The 21,166-nt window shown below is 44.7% G+C and overlaps 1 protein-coding gene across 1 annotated transcript; it reads left to right on the top strand.

The window, feature by feature from the left end:
* Nucleotides 1-1,005: 1,005 nt before the first annotated feature.
* Nucleotides 1,006-10,665, top strand: LOC311188061 (butyrophilin subfamily 1 member A1-like; the record flags this gene model as incomplete). The annotated part of the gene is made up of 7 exons (XM_084259328.1): nt 1,006-1,369; nt 4,211-4,492; nt 4,617-4,826; nt 5,093-5,113; nt 5,206-5,232; nt 6,173-6,199; nt 10,004-10,665. The coding sequence occupies 7 exons, from the start codon at nt 1,006-1,008 to the stop codon at nt 10,663-10,665; spliced, it is 1,593 nt and encodes a 530-aa protein (XP_084115454.1).
* Between the last annotated feature and the right edge of the window lie 10,501 nt (nt 10,666-21,166).

Below are 21,166 nucleotides of genomic sequence, written 5' to 3'. Positions count from 1 at the left end.
AATGTGTATGTACAGAGGAGGTGAGGCTCAGTTGGAGCAGAAGGAGAGAGGGAGAAAAGGAGGGAAGGAGGATTTGGGGTGTTAGAGAGGTACTAGACAGTCACCCCTATGGGGTCTGTGTGTCACTTTGGGATTGTGGAGCCACTGTGAGATTTGAGAAGAGTAGGAGCACAGCTTTCAGGTGTAAAGGGTCCCAGATGCGGGGTGAGGAAAGACAGAGAGGGAGACTAGACTACCTAGTCCTCAGATGAGGGCTGGTGGTGACTCAGGCCAAGCTGGAGCAGGAGAGGTGAGAAGTCACCCAGTGAAGTCCAGCAGAGCTCACCCTGCCGAAGAACCATGTCAGTCTGTCCACCTGGTCTCAGAAGACCCAGAGTTCTGAGAGGGTGTCAGTGGGTGAAGCTTCCTTTTCAGAAGCAGTGATTGGGCTCCTGGGAGTGATGGGATGGTAGGTCTTTAACAAAAATAATAGTTCGCTTTGGTTCTTCCTTCACAGCTAATTCAGTGGAGGAGAAAGATATTAAATTACGAGTGGGGGTGGGGCGCCCTGGGGTGGCAGAGGGACCACACACTTCTCACCGGAGCACAGAAAGCTCTTCAGCCACCTTCAGTCCTGTCCTGAAATTGGTCACATTAGAGTGTGGTTCTCAGCGTGTGTCCCCGGGACACTAATGTCGCATCCTCCCGCTCCTTTGAGCAGCACCCGCTGAGTGCGCCCTGGGCCGTGGGGAGGGTGACCAGCCACGGTGATTCCGGTGTTGCGTGGGGAGAACTAAGGAGTTAGTCCTTCTCCAAGGGCCCGGGGCCGGTGCACAGGGAGATGTGGGGGTCTCTGACATCATTCTGCATCACAAAGTTGGGGCCAGAAGCTCTTCCCCTGATCCGGAGACTCCCTGCTCACGCCCACGGGTCAGGGTCCTCTCAAGGGACACCTGCCCCTGAGCCGGCCCTCCCAGCGTGAGGTGAGGTCCCTGTCCAGGTGAGTCTCTGAGCCTTCTCGCTCCCATGTCTGTGTCCACAGAGGACTTCCGAGTGATCGGCCCCACGGACGCCATCGTGGCGGTGCTGGGCAGGGACGCCAAGCTGCCCTGTCGTGTGTCGCCCCCCATGAACGTGAGGGACATGGAGCTGAGGTGGTTCCGCTCCAAGTTCTCAGAGGCCGCGTTCAGCTACAAAAACGGTCGTGAAGAGGGCGAGGAGCAGCTGGCCCTGTACAGGGAGCGCATGTCCCTGGAGGAGGACTTCCTGGCACGGGGCGAGGCGGCCGTGCGCATCCGCGGGGTCCGGGTCTCGGACGACGGGCAGTACACCTGCTTCTTCAGGAAGGGAAACTTCTATGAAGAGGCTACTTTCGAGCTGAAGGTGGCAGGTTGGTGACTTGATCTATCTTCTAGGATTCCTTTGGGAGGACCCTCCGGGACCAAGTAAATCAGCCCCTCATTTTATAGACCCAGAAAGACAGGCTCAGTCTCCCTCACTTACTCCATGCAAACCTAAAGACTCCCTCCTGCCCTGGCTCCTACTACGTGCGGGGGCTGCTATGTGCAGGGCCTCCTACTGTGTGCAGGGGCTCTTACTATGTGCAGGGGCTGCTATATGCAGGGGCTGGCTGGCGCATGGGGTACATCAATGAGCCTAACCCTGGCCTGTGGAGTTTATTTTCTAGAGTAAATACATAAATAAATGGACAAGAAGCTAATAGAGAATCTTAGAAGGTGGTAAGTGTTTAGCATAAAAGGTGAAATAGAGCAGGGATGGGGCCAGGATTTGGGGGTAGGAGGGAGGGAAGGCTTCTGTGTAATATAGGGGCTCAGCTTGGGCCTTTTGATGATCTGAGAAAAAGCTCAGAGGAAATAGGAATGGAGTTCAGGGATTTACTTTTGAGGGGAGAAGAGTTCCAAACCTAGGGGATATGCATGGTGACATTCCCACAGGAGGAGTGGGCTGGTGTGTCTGGAGCAGGAGGAACCCATGGTGGTTAGCAGATGAGTGAATGAGAGGGTGGTATCAGGGGACAGCCCTGGAGTAATACAATGTTCCTGGTATGGGGTGCACAGAGAGGTGGTTTAGGCTGCCTGTGGTGGTCAGGAGGTTTGGAGGTACACACCTAGGCAGGCACTGGAGGTCACCAGACGAGGTCCCAGAGCCCTTGAGGCTGATGGACTGGGTGCCAGGAGGCAGGGGCCCCCAGCATGGTAATTTTGGTTATTCGCAGTTGAGAAATATTCACTGGAGCTTGAGTGTTGGGCCTTGATAGTCACAGAGTGTATAAGTTGGGAAGTAAATAGAGAGATGGAATTATTAGGGGGGGAATGCAGAGAGATGGCAGGTCATAGAAGACATTGTGTACACTATTAAGGAGTTTGAGTGCAAAATTGAGGAAATTTTAAACAGAATCGTGTTGAGAGTGTTCACTTTGGCAGCTGAGAGGAGAATGGATGGCAGGTGAGCATGGCTGGAGGCGTGGATCACATTCACGGTAGAGGGAGGACTGCCTAGGAGGACTTCAGTAGCGCCAATGTGTGGATAGGAGGGTCAGATGTCAATGAAATTTGAAAAAAACTCTCAATAGAGTAGGCAGATTTGAGCTCACAGAGAGTTTGTAGGGGAAGAGGACAATGCAGACTCCCAGGGTTTTGTTTTGACTTTTTGCTGTTTGGTGTTAGGGATAAAGGTGATTGTGTGTTAATCACTAATAGTGTCATAATGCTCTGCCACATACAGCCACACAAACATCAGTAGCATAGAGTCACAACCATTTAGTTAGTTCAGGCAATAAGGGGGTTTGCTAATCTGGGTTCTACTCGGTAGCCTTCACTGGATTTGGCCATGCTGAGAAAATATAACAAAATATAAAGCAATGGACCCCATATTCAGAAATTCACTTCACAAAGATAGTAGAGAAAGAAAACACTTTTATTATTGAAAAAGCATTAAATCAGAATATTATGTGCATCCCAATCTATCTACTAAGAGACTGTGAAGACAAAGAGAGGTTAGCCTTTTATAAAACTCAGCAGATACCATGCATGACATACATGTCCTCAAGATGAACAATCATCAGCTCTCATATGAAAGGACTTGACAACACTATTTATCCTCATACTTCACTTCAAAACTTACCTGGTGATTGGGGACTTCTAGCTAATTGGCTTTATCTGGAGGAAAAATAAATTCCTACATCTTTATGGAGCAAGGTGCCCACAGAAGTTAGGTGCCTCCCTCCATGAGAAGGGGGGACGTGGGGTGCTATCTCCTTCTCCTTTGATGTCAACATTTCCATGAGATGGCTCCTGGATTCTTTGAGAAAGATATTACTGGATCATGAAGTTGTCAAAAAGCCTATCTATTTTTCAAAAAGGATTTATATACATTTCAAATAGAAGAGAAAGTACCTACAAGTACAAGTTTTTTAAATAAATGCTGTAATTAAATGAGGGGAAGTGAATCTCTTTCCTTATTTTTAACAAGGAGAATTAAGTCTCTTACTCTGGTTTTTATTTGTCCTTAGAGTCCAGTGGCGAGGTTGTGATGTGGAGCTGGCTGGGTGTGATCTGGGAAAGGTTGTCCAGCACAGCCTTCCCAGGCAGAGGGCCACCAGGCATGAGTGCCTGAGTGACCCTGACTGACCTCAGGGTCAAGTCAATCATGACCCCATCCAGGGGCAGAGTGAGAAGACACCAGAATGTATGAGGCAGAGGGAAAGTTAGAAATAAAGATGAAGAATTGGCGATATTTGCATATCTATCACAGATGGGGTGGAGTCATTAATTCATTCTGGAATTTGAGTGTGAGTGTATGTGAGGGATCAGGGTAATGGTAACACACAGGGGCATAATTTCAGGGAGGGAAATTGATGTTGGGTTGTCATTATTATAATGTGGGAGTGATTTAGAGGAGAGGAAGCTGGTATGGAAAAGATGCCTTGGGCGAGTGTGAGGTGAGAAAGGTGGAGGATTAGGATGGAACCGGGGACTAATTTTTTCTGTTTCCTTTGGACATCGACATTCAATCTGATAGCTTGAGCCGCAGCCCCGTGCCCCCTGCCCTCCGTCCCATACTCCATCCATCTGACTCTGGGGGTGGGTCATGCCTTGCTCCCTGCAGGCAGCAGCCTTTCCTCAGACTCCCCAAAATTCACCTGGACAAACTCCCTGGAGGTGTACACAGATGGGTCCTGCCCCACCTGCCTCTCATCTTCCCTCCGCAGGTGTGGGCTCTGCCCCCCAAGTGCACATCACGGGGCCAGAGGAGGATGGGGTGCGCGTGGTGTGCATGGCCTCGGGCTGGTTCCCGAAGCCTCAGGTGCAGTGGAGACACCCCCGTGGGGAGAAGTTCCATGAGTTCTCTGAGACCTACTCCAAGGACACTGAGGGGCTGTTCAGCGTGGAGTCCGCTCTAATGGTGAGAGACAGCTCTGTGGGGAGTGTCTCCTGCTCCATTCTCAACCCCGTCCTGGGCCAGGAGAAGACCATGGCCATTGTTACCCCAGGTCAGCACTGCTCCCCCCTACTCACTCCCTGCAGGGTCAGAGGGAGGGGCTGGGCACCCCCAGGTGTGCTAGGCTGGGCTGTCCTGTGTCCTGATGGGGTCTCTATGGGGATCTCTGTCTGCAGAGCCCTTCTTCCCCTGGGTCTCTCCCTGGAAGCCAGCTTTCTTAGTGATCCTGACCTTGCTGCTGCTCCTGCTCCTGGGAGCTTCCTGCTACACCTGGAGAGAACATTCCACACAGATGCAGGGGCTGCAGGAACAGAGGAATCTGTGCCAAGCTAAAGAGGAGGACAGACGGACCAAGGAGGACTTGTGTCCTTACCTGAAGGACACAGGTAAGGCAGGACAGGGGCCAGGGTGGTGAGTGTGGCAGTGGGTGCTGAGGGACAAGTTGAACACAGAGCCAGAGCCGAGGGTCCACTTTATAGGGAGATCAGAGCAGGAGGCTGAGTCCCAGAGAACAATGGAACTTGGAGGCTCAGATATGTCTGGAGATGGGAGTTTTATGACACAGAGAGGTTTTTGTTTTGTGGATCCTTTAGGCACACAGTTTTTCTTCTTAGGGACAGGCATTGAAGCTTTTTTGTTTTCACTCTTTCAGGTGAACTCCAGGCAATCCTAGGTAAGCTCTGCTCTCCCTCCTGAACTCTCCATGTCCCCTTCATGGGAGACATTCTGGTTCTTAGCTCACCTGATTCCTGTGTTGTCTTTCAGACCAGAGGAAGGCAGCTTACCTGGCAGGTGAGTGATGCTCCAGATGTCCTGGGTCTCCTGTCCCCCCTGTGCCAAGGTGTCCCCCCTTTGTCTGTCTAAGTACAGACGTGGGGACCCCTTCCCTTGGGTGGAGCTGGTGGGTGGCAAGACCATGTTCCCAGGTTCTCTCAGTTTTTGGCTGTATCCCAGACAGGGGAATCCTGGTGGGTGGTAATCTGCAGAGTCTTGAGCATCCTGGTCTAATTCCAATCCTGACCTTCCACCATGCTGCTGGCTCTCTAGCCTTCCATGCATCTTATTCTTGGAAAGCACCTGGAAGCAAGAGACAGCTGCCCTGAGTTTTCATTAAAGGTGGATAAGTAAATGGGGACATTAAATTGAAGAATGTGGTCTTTTGCCCACTGCCTCCAAGACAGCATTCAATGAATGCTGACTGTGGATGGGTTGACCATGTGTGGCGTGTGGTGGGGGCTGTCAGCATTCCAGAACAGCGGGGTTTTCTCTGAGGCAGATTGGAGATTTTTATACCAGAGCTTGCCTCATATCCTTAAATCATTCTTTGCCAGGAAAACGCTGGATATAGGTTTTATTACAATATGGAATAATTTATATTTTATTTCATAAAATATTTTTGCAGACAGTATAATCTTTGATCCTTGTAGCAAAACTGAACAAAGATAGAATAAGAAAGTTTTAAGTTTTGGGGCCCAGAGCTGCTCAGTGACTTGCCCAAAGCCCCACAGCAGCAGCAGGCAGGGCTGGGTCAGTCTGTCCTGCAGGCTCCTGACCTGAGCCAGGGATTTCCCACCACCCCCTGCTGTCTGCACAGGGCAGGAGGTCATGACCTTTCAGCCTCTCCCCTCCACCCCCCTAGAGAGTCTCACCTGCAGAACAGAGGGAGCCCAGGCCGCGTGGGTCACATGAGCAGGTGGTTGTGCTGAGATCTCACCTGTGTGTTCCCTTTCAGCCTGGAGGAAAGCCCAGCTGTATGCAGGTGAGTGGCCCTGAGGGTCCTGGGACCCCTCCCAGCCTCCTCTTCCCCTTCTCTATCAGGGACCCCCACCAGGTAGTGTTGGGTCCCTGGTTTGTTCTTATTCTGTAGCCTCCATCTGGAAACAACAGGCCCCTCCACCTCTCATTGTGAGCCCAGACCTGCATCTACCTGCTCTGTCCTCCCTGCAGGTCATATGAGGTCAGGACACCCTCTGACCCCTTGTCACCTGGTCCTGCCTGTGGTTGAGGACAGTGGGGAGGTCAGTGTGAGGAGAGGCTGAGCAGGTTAACAATTGTATAGTTTTGTAGATCAGGAATTGCTGATCTCTGGATGCCAGAAATCCTGCTGGTCTGCTTAGGTCTCAGTTTCTCTTTGACGCAACCTATGGAGCTATTCGCAGCCACTGCAGCACAAGTTCGATCCCTGACCAGGGAGCTATCCACATGGTACAGCAGACCTCTCCTATCTTGCCCCCTACTTCCCTCAGCAGTGTATTTCAGTCAGTCTGCCTGTTCTGCTCCCCACTCTCTCTCTGGTGAATCCTCTCACCCCCCACAACTCTGACCTGTACCCCAGTTCTTGTATGCATAAATAAATAAATCTTTAAAAAATAAATAAATAAATGTCTTTACTGAAATCTCTCGAACTTGTGCTACAGTGGCTGCGAATAGCTTCAGAGGTTGTGTCTTAACACCTTGCACCACAGGGAGGCCCCAAGACTTATTTATTTAAGCCATTTTTGAGGTAACCATCAAACTGCTCTTGCCTCTGACAGGGGCCCAGCTGAGCCTACACAGCAGTCAGGTGGGATGGAGCAGTAGGTCCTGCTGCAGAGAAGAACCTGGAGGATTCTCATGGCTGGGTGTGTGAGGATCTGTGTCCTCACAGTCTGTGTAACTTTCCCTTCTTTTGTTCTGGATGATGTTGTTTGCTGTCAGACATAAAGACTGTGAGAAACAGGCATGAGGGATGTACTCAATATTTTATCGAGTCTCAAATTTAAATGCCAACTCTCTTCTCTCCCCTTCTCATTTTTCTGCTTTTCCTTTGGTAATCTCTAACAATTACTTACATAAAAATTTATAGTTGATTATCATCTAATTTCTTAGTGAAGAAAATCAAAGTTCACTTTTCTCAAAGGGTCCCATGGGTCAGCCCCACATTTTGTGTGATCTTCCTTGTATCTAGAAAATCAATAGAGATGAAAATACCGATTTATCTGAGTGACCTTTTCTAATTGGAAATAATAGTCACCTATTTACATCCCAACTGTGCAAGAAAATGTTTCTTATTTCTTTCCCTAAGTGTTCTAATCTTAATCCTGAGTCTCGGCCCTTTGGAGGCAATGACCCTCCCCACTGAAGACATTTCAGTATCTTTGGATATCTGTTAGCTTGCATTGGTCAGTGATCTTCATTTCTTCTTCCCAAAGATAATATAGTGGTTGGAGATTATGTGGCCTTGGCCAAAGTGGGGCAGAGGGCTCCCCATGATTTTTTAAAAATCATTTCAGTTCCTTACCCTGGGTAGGCTAGCCTGATCTGGTTCTTAAGATCCTGGGTTTGGTGTCTATGGAGGAGACACAGGTATGTTTACCTGTATAGGGCATTTTTGGTCTCCTCACCTTACTCCAGCATGAAATCCATGGGCTTGGGCACTTGGATGCCTATGGTCTATAGTTTTCTTCTCTTGACCCAGGCCTTCCCTTGATTTCTGTCTCTGTGTACCACTCTGATTCTCCAACTTCCAGCAGAGAATGGGAGATTTTCTGTGTCTTTGTGCAGGTGATGGGGGCTTCAAGTTTTCTCAGACCCTTTCTCTGCTAGGACCTCATTCTATGCTGGGTGTGGCACACACCATACATGAGCTTATTAGTCTTCTCTCAACTGCCACAAATGATCTAAAACTTAGCAGCTTAAACTAACACAGATCTACTATCTTCTAGCTCTAGGTCAGAGTCCATCAATGTGCAGCAAGGGCTGTGTTCTGTTTCTGGAGGCTCTTTTCTTTCCCAGCTTCTATAGGACTTGTGCATTCCTTCATTTGTGGGCCTCTTCTTCTGTCTTCAAGCCAGCAAACACAGTGTTTCTGTGACTCTGTTTCTGTTGTCACATCTACTTTGCTGAGTACAAAGCCTAGAAAGTCCTTTGCTTTAAGGATTCACATGGTTAATTTAGGCCTACCTGAATATTCCTTACTAATCTCCATCACAAAGTTCATTATCTAGATCACAGCTGTAAGTTCACTTTGTAATGTGTGCATGTGTGTGACATATTGACATGTCTGGGGTTTAGGACATGGACATCTTTGGGGTCTCAACCCAGCAGGGGTTTTCCTCAATGCTTTCACTCTTTCTAAATGATACTTGGGGGAGTAGATGATTAAATCCATCTTTTTTTTTTTTCTTTTTGGTTTTCCCATATCTGTATACATGTTTTTGCTACCACCGCCACACAAAAATGGTAAGAAAAGTCACATGTATCCTCTCAATGCATTTTTTTCTTTCCTCCTTTGAACCTTTCTCCTTTCCTCAAAACCTCTTTTGTCTCCTTACTGAGGAAGATTTCTCTGATGCTGTATCCTGACTTCCCTTCACTTATGGTCGATAGTTACCTTCCATGTTCAGCTAAGGCAAGTTGTAATTCTCTCTACCTGTGGCTTAGCAACAACTTTAAATTTTTCTCAATCAATTCTTTATGAGTAATAGCAGTCTTTAAAAGTTTTATCTATCTATTGCTTTTTCAAGAAAAAAGTGAGACTAGGGACTTGAAAGCTTATTTTATTTTATTTTATTTTTTTATAGAGGCATGTTATTTATTTATTTGTTTGTTTGTTTGTTTGTTTATACAAGCACTGGGTACAGTCAGAAGGGTGGGAGGGTGAGAGAATTCACCAGAGCCAGAGCGGGGAGCAGAGCAGGCAGAAGGACCGAAGTACACTGCTGAGGGGAGCAGCGGGCGGCAGGAGAGGTCTGCGCGCCATGTGGGACCCTCCTCCGGTGGCCGGGGAGCAGCAGGGGATCGAACCGGCACTGCAGAGGCCGCGGGCAGCTTCGCAACCCAGCACTCAACCGCTGCGCCACCGGGGAGGCCCTTGAAAGCTTATTTTAATAGTTAAGTGTGGGTAATAACCATTCTGTTCAAGTTGATTCACAGTCACTTAATCTCTGGGTATTAAAATTCATGCTTAGCCTTCGTAGGAAGGTTTTAGTGCAGTTGTGTGTTTTGTGTGCATGTATGCATCTGTAAGAGAAAAAGAAATAAATCCACTTAATGTTTCCAAAGGATTTTTTTTCTGTGAACCTTTCATCATGATGTTTCAGAAGACTTGGTGCTGGTCCTGATGTGTGGGTCTGCACATTCCTCATATGAAATGTGTCATTTCTTGCAGATTGACTGAAGGAGAAGTTCCAGGCCTGTGAGTGAATTTGTGTCCTTCTGGGTGCTCCTGCAGTCCCTACAGTTTCTGGCTTCTCTATCAGTCCTCAATGTTGATACATATGTTGGCATATGTTGGGGTATGGGTTGTGGCAGTGATAGTCACATAATTGTGGCTGGTGGATGTGCCTCATATTGGCCCAGTTGGTCCTTATATGGCCATGTGACATATCTAACCCCCAAGTCAGCCTTGTGGTTCCTTCTCCTGCTTAGTGGACTGTGAACTTAAGTCACAACACTCTCATCTCATGGAGTTTATCTCTCCCCTGCATACTTCTTCCCCCCATGCAGCTGAAGGACTGGGGTGAGGTGTGTGCCCTTGTTATAGGTCAGGGTGTCCTTGCATACTTGGTTCTTCTCTCTGCAGGGTCTGTCACTCTAGATCCAGGTTCCACTCATGACAGCATTGCCATCTCTCCCGACAAGAAGAATCTGACCTTGAAGGACTCCTGTGAGGATGCAGAAGACTCCTGTGGCATCCTAGGCCTTGAAGGCATCACATCAGGGCGCTGTTACTGGGAGGTGGAGGTCAAAAATGAAGACAGAAGTGTGTGGACTCTGGGGGTCTGTAGGAGTGATGTCAACAGGAAAGGCTGGTATATAGAGACCACAGAAAGGGGGTTTTTGACTGTGGGGCATTTTGAATTAGGATTTTGTCCCTCTACAATTGATATCACTCCACTACCCCTGAGGCAGTTTCCCCACAGGGTGGGGGTTTTCCTGGACTATGATCATGGGGACGTCTCCTTCTATGACATGACTGATGGCTCCCACATCTTCTCCTTCCCCCCAGCTTCCTTCTCTGGGACTCTCCTTCCATACTTCAAATGTGTCTCAGGAGACATGTCCATGACCCTCTGCCCCCTGGAGGCTGGGTCCCAGAAACCCTCTGTGCCCATGAACAATCCTCCTTCTCTGGAGGAGCTTGTGGTTCCCTCAGCGAAGGGGATCCCCTCAGGTTTTGATGTGGATGGTGCTACCCTAGGGCCTGAAACCCCCCTTCTCCTATGCAACTCTGAGGCTGTGTAACCCTAGGGCCCCATCACTGTCCCTCCCCCTCACAGAGCCTCTTCTTTGAGTGAACACTCTCTGGGCACAGCCTCTGAGTGAGTCTTGGGTGACAGAGAGTCTCATCCTGCTGCTCTGAGGAACAACCCCTGAGGTGTAGCTGTGTCATATGCACAGCAACAGAAGAAAACTTTCACTATTGTTTGTAGTAGTTTCTTATAGACTGACTGTTCCTATAGGAAGAGGTTTTAAATTTTTTGATAATGAAATATATTTCATGGTGTTTCCATGTAACTTGGAGAAGAAAAGGGATGAATACTGAATTACTCTGAAGAATAAAACAGTTTATCTAATTTGAATTTGTGTAGAGGAATCAGGCTAAAATTGGGGTCCCAGCTCTATTTTGGGGGTCCTATATTCTGTGTCCAGAAAAGCTGGTCATCCAAAATTTCTAGGGAGATAGCTAGCTGATGGGTTATTATGAGAATTGTCTCATTTCTCCTCTTTTTTCCTATTCTTGAATGGATGAGATACACCTAGTTTTCTGAATCAGGAAATTTCTGTTACCTGTAAAAATGTGCTGTGTTAATTTAGGGGATTTAGAAAAAGGATCTGGGTTCTTCTTTTGTGTCAATACCAGGTAGAAAGAAGGGAGCTGCTGCCTGAATTGGGAGGTGACTAAGCAGAGTCCTTTCAGTTGCAGTGAACTGCAGAGACCTTTCACCTCCAGCATGGTTCAGTTGTCAAGTTTAAAGGTGAAGGTTCATGGAAAAGGACAGCCAACAGAAGGGCAGGACTAGCAAGGACTCAGACCTTCAGGAGTGAAGGTGTGTTTACTCCATCAAGTAGAGAACTCTGGCCTGCTGTGGTGTTGGCTGAGGGAGAGGAGACTTGGGATAGGAAGAGGAGGAAGGTGGTTCTGGTCAGTAACCAACTATTTCAGAGTGTCACAGCTTTGCATGTTCTTTCGCTTCGTGTGTGTGTGTGTGTGTGTTGTGCTATTTGTATATATCAACCATATCGTCCTCTCTTTTCTCACCCTTATACCTTATAAAAGTTGTTGGAGATGATGTTTCTATTATAGACTTTAGGTAACACAATAGTCAAAGGGACTGTGACTGAATCTGAGCAGTAAATAATATAACAGTGTTGGCTCCACATCCATCCTGTATTTGCTCTGTTTTGTGACCCTGGAGCTGGACCCCAGGAGCATGTCCCCCTTGCCACCTGTGCAGTGTCAGGATGAGCCCTGGAGGGGAAACTCCAGTCACAGGCAAGGACTCACCTCTCTCCTGGCCATGCTTCTTTTCTTCTGGATCCTACGATGTGACTCCACAGGCCTGCAGATGGCCCGCTCTCTCCCTTGGCAGCAGGCACTTTTCCAGGGAATCTCTCCAGTATCCCAGTGGGAGGGCACAGCACTACACACTGTGTGGGAAACGGTGTGAGACATTTACAAATCCTCGTAATAGGTTCACCCCCAAAATAAAGTCATGCAAATATGTTCTTCAGGCTCCTTGTGTGAGTTTTAAGTATTTTGTATATTAATATGTTTTCCATCATATATATATTCCCTTTTCCATTTAGTTTGTACCCTTATGATACTGTGTTACTTCTGGATGTGCTCCAGACACATTTCTTTGAAATAGAGAGAAAAAGCAGGTATATACGTGATATGAATTATCCACACAAACTAGGAGTCATCCTTCTAAGCAAGCCAGCTACCTCAGTAATTCATAAGACATGATTAAGGTCTCACTATGATAGAATTTTGTCAGAATTGCCTGATTTAAAAAATGGACCTGTGTGTACATTTTGTAATCAGTTTATATTGGAAGTTATATTAATCAAAGTGCAAAGTATTTTTCTGAGCTTTTTGTGATTGTTTTAGGAAACCACTTAGTTACACAGAAAGTAGACTTTTATCCTGGCTGCTTTTATTACATCGACACATCAAGTTGTGGACCTTGTAAGCCACAATCTCCAATTGTGTTTTTTCTTGGGCAGAGGTCACTTCACTGTCTTGAGAGGCTCTTGGCCTCTTTCTTGAGGCCCCAGTTCTGTGAATCCCCTAGATTCATGAGTGGGGTAACTAAGCCACAGGCCATGCACCACCCCTGCCCCAACCCCCCGGAACCCCCTCTCTGCTGGCTGCTGGAGCTGTGTTTTTCAAAATTCATGTTTTAATGGCTGTCCAGCTATTGTCCATTAACTATTCATATGTTATTAACAAAAAACTATTTAAAACCTGGAAACTGGCAAAACCATATGCTATGTCAGTGTCAACTTTGGCATTAACAGTTTCATACAAAGATCATATACTATCAGGGAAATGCACCCAGAATTGACTCTGATTTTTATTCACTAATGAAAGGCTTGTTTTCTGTGAAGTTACTTGTCATCTGTCCCATAGAGAAATTGTGGGGTGGGGGGAAGGATGTTCTGAACAAACTCCACCAATAAGTTTATGGACCTTATCCCCACCACAGACCAAGGAGATCCAAGACACCAAGGGCTACAAATCCCATAATGTTATCATCACAGAAGGGAGGGTTGCTGGGAACTGAGGGTGGGGTTAAGCAGCCAGGGTTGGTATATAACCAGATATGTGGGCCTTGGGGGTCTCTTGGATTTTTGCTGGCTTTCGGTATGCTATTGGGGTTCCAGCTCAGTGGAACTGGTAGGACACATTCACCAATTTATCTCTCTCTGCTTGAGTTATTCATTTCTCCATTTTCCTGTTTTTGTAAGTAAACCCTTTATTAACCTTTTTGTGTGTGCCTGCAGTTGAGTCTCATTATAAGTCCCTTTAAGCATGTGGGTGAGGACCCACAGTCAGGTACATTGAGGTTGCCCTGTAACTGTTGACAGTTGAATCTCATTATAAGTCCCTTTTAAGTGCAGGGTTCACATTGGGGTTGCCCTGTAACAAAAATAACCTCAAAGACTACAATTGTATTACCCCATACGATATTAACCACTTTTCTCCCCTCTAACTTTGAAGACTTATTTCCACTACATTTCTTGCTGGACAATAAAGAACCTATTCTTCAAAATGTTCTTTGAGTCAGCTTTATAATCATACCAATCCATTATTGGTTAATTTTATAGTAAACTCTTGATTTCTTTTTTTTTTTTTTAAGATTTATTTTCCTTATGCATACAAGAGCTGGGGCTTAGGCAAGAGGTATGCAGGGTGGTGGTGGTGGTGGTGGTGGTGGTGGTGGTGGTGGTGGTGGTGGTGGTGAGAGGATTCACCAGAGACAGTGGGGAGCAGAACAGGTGCATCTATTGAAATACTCTGCTGAGAAGAGCAGTGGGCAAGACAGGAGAGGTCTGCTGTGCAGCTCCCTGGCTGGGGATTGAACTCCTGCTGCAGTGGCTGCTTCATAGTGCTGAAACTAACTCCCTGCACCACCAGGGAGGCCCAGGTGGTTAACTCTTGATTTCTTTATTTGTCTGTTTTCAGAGTGCAAGACCAGACACCGAAGACCAGACCATGCTGGATCCAGATATATGAAGTATAAGAGGCAAAACAGATCTGGTAACGCTTATCTCATGGGGCACAGAGACCAGTTATTTGTAAATGAGCAGCAGCAGCAGAATACTGCAATTCAATTCCTAACAAGTCACGCACTGGAATGAATGACATTATGCATAAGTGAGCTGAGAGACTGAGCATATAAGGACAGTGTCACAGAGGATGGTGTGGTGGAAATTGGTGGAGAGACCACCTGAGAACATCAGAGAGAGTGCAGAGAGAGCAAATATTCACAGGGACTGGGAGGCTTGCCAGCCTCCCGGCCCTGCCCCTGCTTGCCTCACTCAAAAATGGTGTATAAAATCATTAAAAGCCAGAAAAAGCCACTGAGGGCTCCAGGTATCTCCTTTACCCTCTTCCCTGGATCCATAGAGAACCTGTCCAGTGACTTGCTGGCACTACAAGTTTGCTCTAATCTGCTGCTCATAGGTAGCTCATCTGGTTTCGGGGTACTTAAATCCTCTTTGCCAAGGATAGGTTCTAGTTTATTTTGCAAAAGGTAAAAGGGTAAGCTTTGCTGTTTGTTACTTGTAATTAGATCTTTCACTCATTCCTTTATGGTACTTTCTCTACAGCACCTTTTAAAGTTTATCTCCTATCCTTTTCTTTCACTTTTTAAAATTTTTTGCATATCTATCATTTTTAAATAGTATTGTCTTCCCCCAACCCCTTAGGTGTAGTTCCCATAGAATTTCCTTCACCAATGCACCCGTGTTCCATCACCACAGTCCCCTGTGCTCCTCCCTCCCTCTCTCTGGTCCCTCTCACTCCCATGCAGGATGTCTCTGGTTTATAATAGTCTGTTTTTGTTTTGCTTTGTTGTGTATTGTTATTGTTGTTTTTGCACTGATGTCTTATTTGGTTCCCCAATATTCTTCCTATAAGAGAAACCATCTGATATTTTTCTTTTTCCTTCTGACTTGTTTCACTGAGCGTAATTCCTTCAAGCTCCAACTGCATTGCTGCGAATGGCTTGAGTTTATCTTTTTTGATTGCTGAATAATATTCCACATCTTCTTGACCCAGTCATCTGTTTTTTTGGCATTTGTGTTGTTTCTAGGTTTTAGCTATTGTAAATAGTGTTGCAATAAACATAGGGGTACAGGTGTTCTTTTGAATCAATGTTTTTGTGTCCCTTGGGTAGTTCCATAAGAGTGGAATTGCTGGATTATGTGGTAGCTCCATTTTTAGTAGACTGAGGAATCTCCAGACAGCTTTCCACAGTGGTTGGACCAGTTTGCACTCCCACCAGCAATGTAGGAGAGTTCCTTTTTCTCCACATCCTCACTAACATTTATTTTTGCTAGTTTTTTTGGTATGTGCAGTTCTTATCGGTGTAAGGTAGTATCTCAATGTGGTTTTGATTTGCATTTCCCTGATTATAAGGGATGTTGAACATTTTTTCATGCCAAAGACCTGGAGCCCAGTACCTCACTGAGCTGCAAGAGTGTGGCTGCTTTCTGGTTTGTTAAGCCACTACAGCTACTATTTTGAGTGTTGCTTGTCTGGTGCTGTGCTGGAGCATCTCAGCTGCTCGGGGAGCATCCCTGCTGTGTCTTCTGTTATCTTCATGAGTTGTAACCTGGCCTATAGTCTGGTTCCTGCATGCTCCAGGTTCACAGTGGTGGGAAGACACCATCTTGGGCACGTGGCCTATTGTTTGGGAGAGGAGCTCTGTGTCCTCGGTGGTGGGAAAACACCATTTTAACTGCTTTTGTTTAGGACTTGAAAACACTGGACACTGCTTCAGGTGAGGTAAATGGCCGTATCTGGCCTCAGTAACTCTTTGTTTTTCCCTGGTTTGTTAAATACCATTATTGTTGTTTTCTAAGCCTGAGTAGTCTTGCAATTGTGCTCGTGGGCGAGGAACTCATAACAGTGGTGGATAAACTGTTTGGGCAGTGTCCTTGGCCAATTTTAGTGACCCTTGCTGCCCTGAATCACTTTTAGGAAGTTATCTTAGTAATTAGTTATCTTAGGTAGTTATCTTAGTAGTTAGTTATCAAACATCGTAGCAGGTGTATTCTTATCCAATTCTATCCCCTCATAGAGAGTAATAACTCCGGGCCTCCCTGGTGGCGCAGCGGTTGAGCGCTGGGTTGCGAAGCTGCCCGCAACCTCTGCAGAGCTGGTTCAATCCCCGGCCGCTGGATGAGGGTCCCACATGGTGCGCAGAACTCTCCTGCTGCCCGCTGCTCCCCTCAGAAGTATACTTTGGTCCTTCTGCCTGTTCTGCTCTCTTCTCTGGGCTCTGGTGGATTCTCTCACCCTCCCGCACTTCTGACTGTACCCAGTGCTTATATAAATAAATCTAAAAAAAATAAAACTATGATATGATTAAAAAAGAACAATGATATATATATATTAATGTGTATTAATATATATATACACATATATAGGATTAAATACTGCCTTATACTCCCTCTACATACTTATTCAAACTCAACAAGGAAAACACACTTACCGTATTTTCAACATCATACCATCATTTACTCAAGAACATGCCCTAATGGCATTAATATATATATCAAAAAATATATAAATAAAAAATACTAGAATTTGAGTATATATCATATTGAGAATTCTGTAATAGAACATTTTACAAATAGTGCTACAGGTATAAATATTGAAAAGTAAGTTTTTAGCTGATGGATGATTTTATAGAGTGAATAGTCATTCAATACCGATTTGAGATCACTGGTACTTGTCCAGAGTAAATGAATATATATATGGGTTGGAATTAGGCTAATTACAAAGGCATAAGAGAATGTGGTTTTTCCATAATTGGGGTTTCATTGTAAATGTTGGTTAGAGTTATAATGGGCATGATAAGAATGAATAGTGAGAGAGTAAGAAAAGAGCTATAAATAGGTTAATTACTTTTATTTGGAGTTGGACCAGATTTTTGGTTCCTAAAACCAACAGTTTATTTCTATCCTATAAAAGTATTTGAGAAAGCCATGTAATTATACATGGGAGCATAAATTAACAGTTTTTGTAATACTTTCTTGATGAATAAATAAGAAGTTATCTGTTTTAGATTCACAATCTAATGTTTTGGTTAAACTATATTTATAGTATGTGGTCCCTAAAATAATTTTCAGGTTGAATGATAGTAATAGAAAATAAATGATGTGCAGAGCCATTAGGGCATGTTCTTATGCAAATGATGGTGTGATGTTGATAATACGGGGGAGTGTGTTTTCCTTGTTGAGTTTGAATAAGTATGTAGAGGGAGTATAAGACAGTATTTAATCTGATTAAAATTATGGTCATATTGGATCATGAAAAAGATGATAATATTACAAATAGTTTGCTGATTAAATTAAATGGTGATGGTAACACTTGCTAGGTGAGGCTTGTCATCAGTCTTCATGCTGCTATGATGTTTTATGTAAGAAGTTTTGTAGTCAGCAGCCTAAATTATAGTTTGTCTGTGAGTGTGTTTATAGAATGTGTCTGTAGAATGTGTTCGTTAGAATTTGCCAGGCACATAGTATGGAGGATGTAAGGGCATGGGCAATTATTAAGGCTATAGTGCCTATAGAACTTCATGGTATTTGATCATAATAGCTACAATTACTAGTGCTATGTGACTTATGGAGGAATATACAGTAATGATTTAAGTCTGTTTGGCATAAGCAGATGGAGCTGGTTTAATTAATGCCTCATAGGGAGAGTGCTGGGAATGGGTATGCTGTGAAGTTTGTTTGTGGGGAAAGGAAGATTGCAATTCATATCATACCATACTCTCATAACTTAAGGAAGATTGCTGCAAGGACTATTGACCCAGCATTTGGGCTGTAGGTCAAGGCTGTATAAAGGTATTTTTACTGTAAATGCTATGATACATGCTAATCATAAAAACATTGAGGATCATGAGTTTGGTGAGGGTGAGGTTAGGAGTTGAATAATTATGAGGTTTAGTGAACCTATAGAGTTTGATAAGTAAGTTAATGTTATAACAAGTTGAAGGGATCCTACTACTTTATAAAATAAAAAAAAATGAAGTCCTGTGTTTAGTCATTTTGTTTGATTACCTCAGAGGTAATAATAATTAGGGTGGGCACTAGTGTAACTTCATATGGAATGTAATATAAAATTAGTTCTGTTGCAGTAAAATATTATAATTTTAAAAATCATAGTAGAATAACTATAGAAACTATAGAGGTACACACTTTTTTAAATTTTTTTCATGTAAGATGTTCAATGGATAAGTGAAATTGGCTAGGTATTAATATTAAGGGTAATATAATAGTCATGTCGTTAGGGCAAAAAGTGGGGGTGGTAAGGAGTATCAGAAGAAGGTTGGGGAGTGTAGGGTAAGTGGAAATTTTCAGGATTTTCTGCCCTCCTTTCATTGGCATCTAAGAACCACACCTGTATTATTACACCTGTGTCTGATGGCAGCACCTGGAGTAGGGTATGGGCCTGCATAGGTTAGCACCCTGCGCTGAGAGACTGGGCATATAAGGGCGGAGTCACAGGGACACCAGGAGCAGCAGCAGCAAGAAGAGCACCAGAGAGAGCAGAGAACAGAGACCATGAGAAAATGCAGAGAGCCCAGAAAGAGTGAACATTTGCCAGGGCCCAGGAGGCCTGCCAGCCTCCCGGCCCCTGCAGTCTCACTACAAATGATGTAAAAAGCTCAATAAAAGCTTGGAAAAGCCACAGAGCACTCCAGGACTCTCTTTTACCCGTCTATCCAGATCATGGAGAAACTGCTCTGTGCCTCGCTGGCACTACAGGGAAAAATTCAGACTATTTTCTTTTTTATTGATTTAGATACAGTAGTCTTGATAGGCTAATTAAGAGACTATATTGTAGTATTGATCCAGATTGTTATTTTTATTTATTTATTTTTTTTTGTGGGACCCTCGCCGGAGGCTGGGGAAAAAACCGGCGCTGCAGAGGCTGCGGGCAACCTCGCAGCCCTGCGCTCAAGCACTGCGCCACCAGGGGAGGCCCCAGATTATGTTATTTTTTGATAATCTCATAGAGGATAATAATTTATAGCATTGTCAGAGGTTAAGATGTTATGTATAACCAACACTATAGTTGTTAGCTACCATTACTAGGAAGGGCTAATTTCACAACTGCTTCATGTGCTGCAAATACTAATAGAATAATTGGTATTCTGCTGGCTAGCGTGAAGTGGATATTGAGGTTTAGAATTATTCCCTTTATAAAGAGGGATATTATACCCTCTAGACATAATGGGGAAAATATTAGCTGAGATCAATGTATTAGTAACCCTAATAGAGATACTGAAAGTGCAATTATGATATTTACATATAGTAAAGACATTTGATAATTGTGGAACAAACCACAATCTAATGAGTCGTAATAATTTGTTTTGGTTAAATAATAAATTCCAACCACTGTAAGCCTTTTAAATTCACTCATAGGCTAAGTTTATGGCTAATGAAGAGATTAGGATAAGTGCTATTGTGAGCATTGTTTTTACATCATTTGTCTGAGAAGTTCATGGCAGCAGTAGGAGGAGAGCAATTTCTAGGTCAAAAAGGAGAAAGTGATAGCAACAGAAAAATTTATTGAGAAAAAGAGTCAGGCTGATCCTGTTGGGTGGAAGTCACATTTATACTGGCTTGTTTTTTCTGTGTAGATGTTTAGTTGGGAATCAGAATGTGATTAAGACAAATAGAGATGATAAAAACATTATTGATAATGTAGGTTAATTATTCATCCTCGGAATTAACCTAGATTAGCTTTTTGGAAGTCAGTTGTACTTTTTAATATTAAAAGAATATGATCCTCATCAATAAATACAAACATCTAGGAATTGTCAGCCTACATCTACCAAGTATCGATATCAGGTGGTTGCTTCAAATTCAAAATGGTGTTTAGATGTGAAGTGATATTTTAATTGGCAGGATATTTTAATTGTGAGGAAGGAAGTTCCAATAATTATGTGAAGTCTGTGAAAGTCTGTTGCTATAAAGAATATTTTTCTGTATACTCAGTCTGAGACAGTGTAGCAACAGGAAGGGCATATAGCAAATCTGACACTTTTAGGGGAGACTTTTCTGTCCATTTGTGTCTATGCAAGTGCCCTTTATTCTTTTCTCCTTTTGTAATAAATCTGCCCTTTTGGATATAACTAATGTCTCTGTTGTGGAGAAACTCACCTGGGAACCAGCCAGTGCTGATGAAAGGGGAGCTCTGGTGAAATTGTAACAGGGTGGTACTAAGGAAAAGGTGAGATTCCAGGTTCCCTGCTTCACCTATGGAACACTGGAGCTGAGTAGGGAGAGAAGAAGCTGCAGAAGAGTCTGAGAAGGAAGGAAGCAGGATGGAGCCAGAAGGAGACCTGGAGGAGGCACAAGGAGCAGAGAGACATGTGAAGAAGCTGTGCTTGCTTCTTGGTCCTGGACTGGTTGAAACAGGTGTGGGTGAGAGACCCGTGGGGAGGTTAACAATGGCAGCTTTTATGTTGATTTTGATTTTCTCTTTTCCTTTGGGTTGAGGATAAAGGATGTACTGAGCAAATTCCACACAGGTTTTGTGGACTCCATCCCCACTCCAGACCAAATGCATCAAGACACTGGGAATTACAAATCCCATCATCACCAAAGGGAGGATTGCTGGGAACTGAGGGTGGAGTTAAGCAGCCAGGTTTGGTATAAAACTAGCCATGTGGGCCTTGGAGGTCTCTCTTGGCCACCTCTCAGCTGGCCATTGGGATTCCAGGTCAGCAGAACTGGTAGGTCACATTCATGGATTTATCTCCCTCTGTTTCTCCCTGAGTTATTCATTTATTCATTTCCCCTTCTTTTGTAAATAAACCTTTTATTAACCTTTTGTGTGTGCCTTCAGTTGAATATTAATAAGTCCCTTTTAAGTGCGTGGGTGAGGACCCACAGTCAAGCAACCCGTTTCATATTGGGGCTGCCCAGTAACATTTCCAGGCTTATCTGGCTGTTTCTGACCCTTTTCTGTGGGTCTCTGCTGAAGGTGCTT

Source organism: Talpa europaea (assembly GCF_964194135.1).
Source record: "Talpa europaea genome assembly, chromosome: 2".
Lineage (NCBI taxonomy): Eukaryota > Metazoa > Chordata > Mammalia > Eulipotyphla > Talpidae > Talpa > Talpa europaea.
Note: the sequence above shows the minus strand (reverse complement) of the source record. Positions and strands in the feature narration are given on the sequence as shown.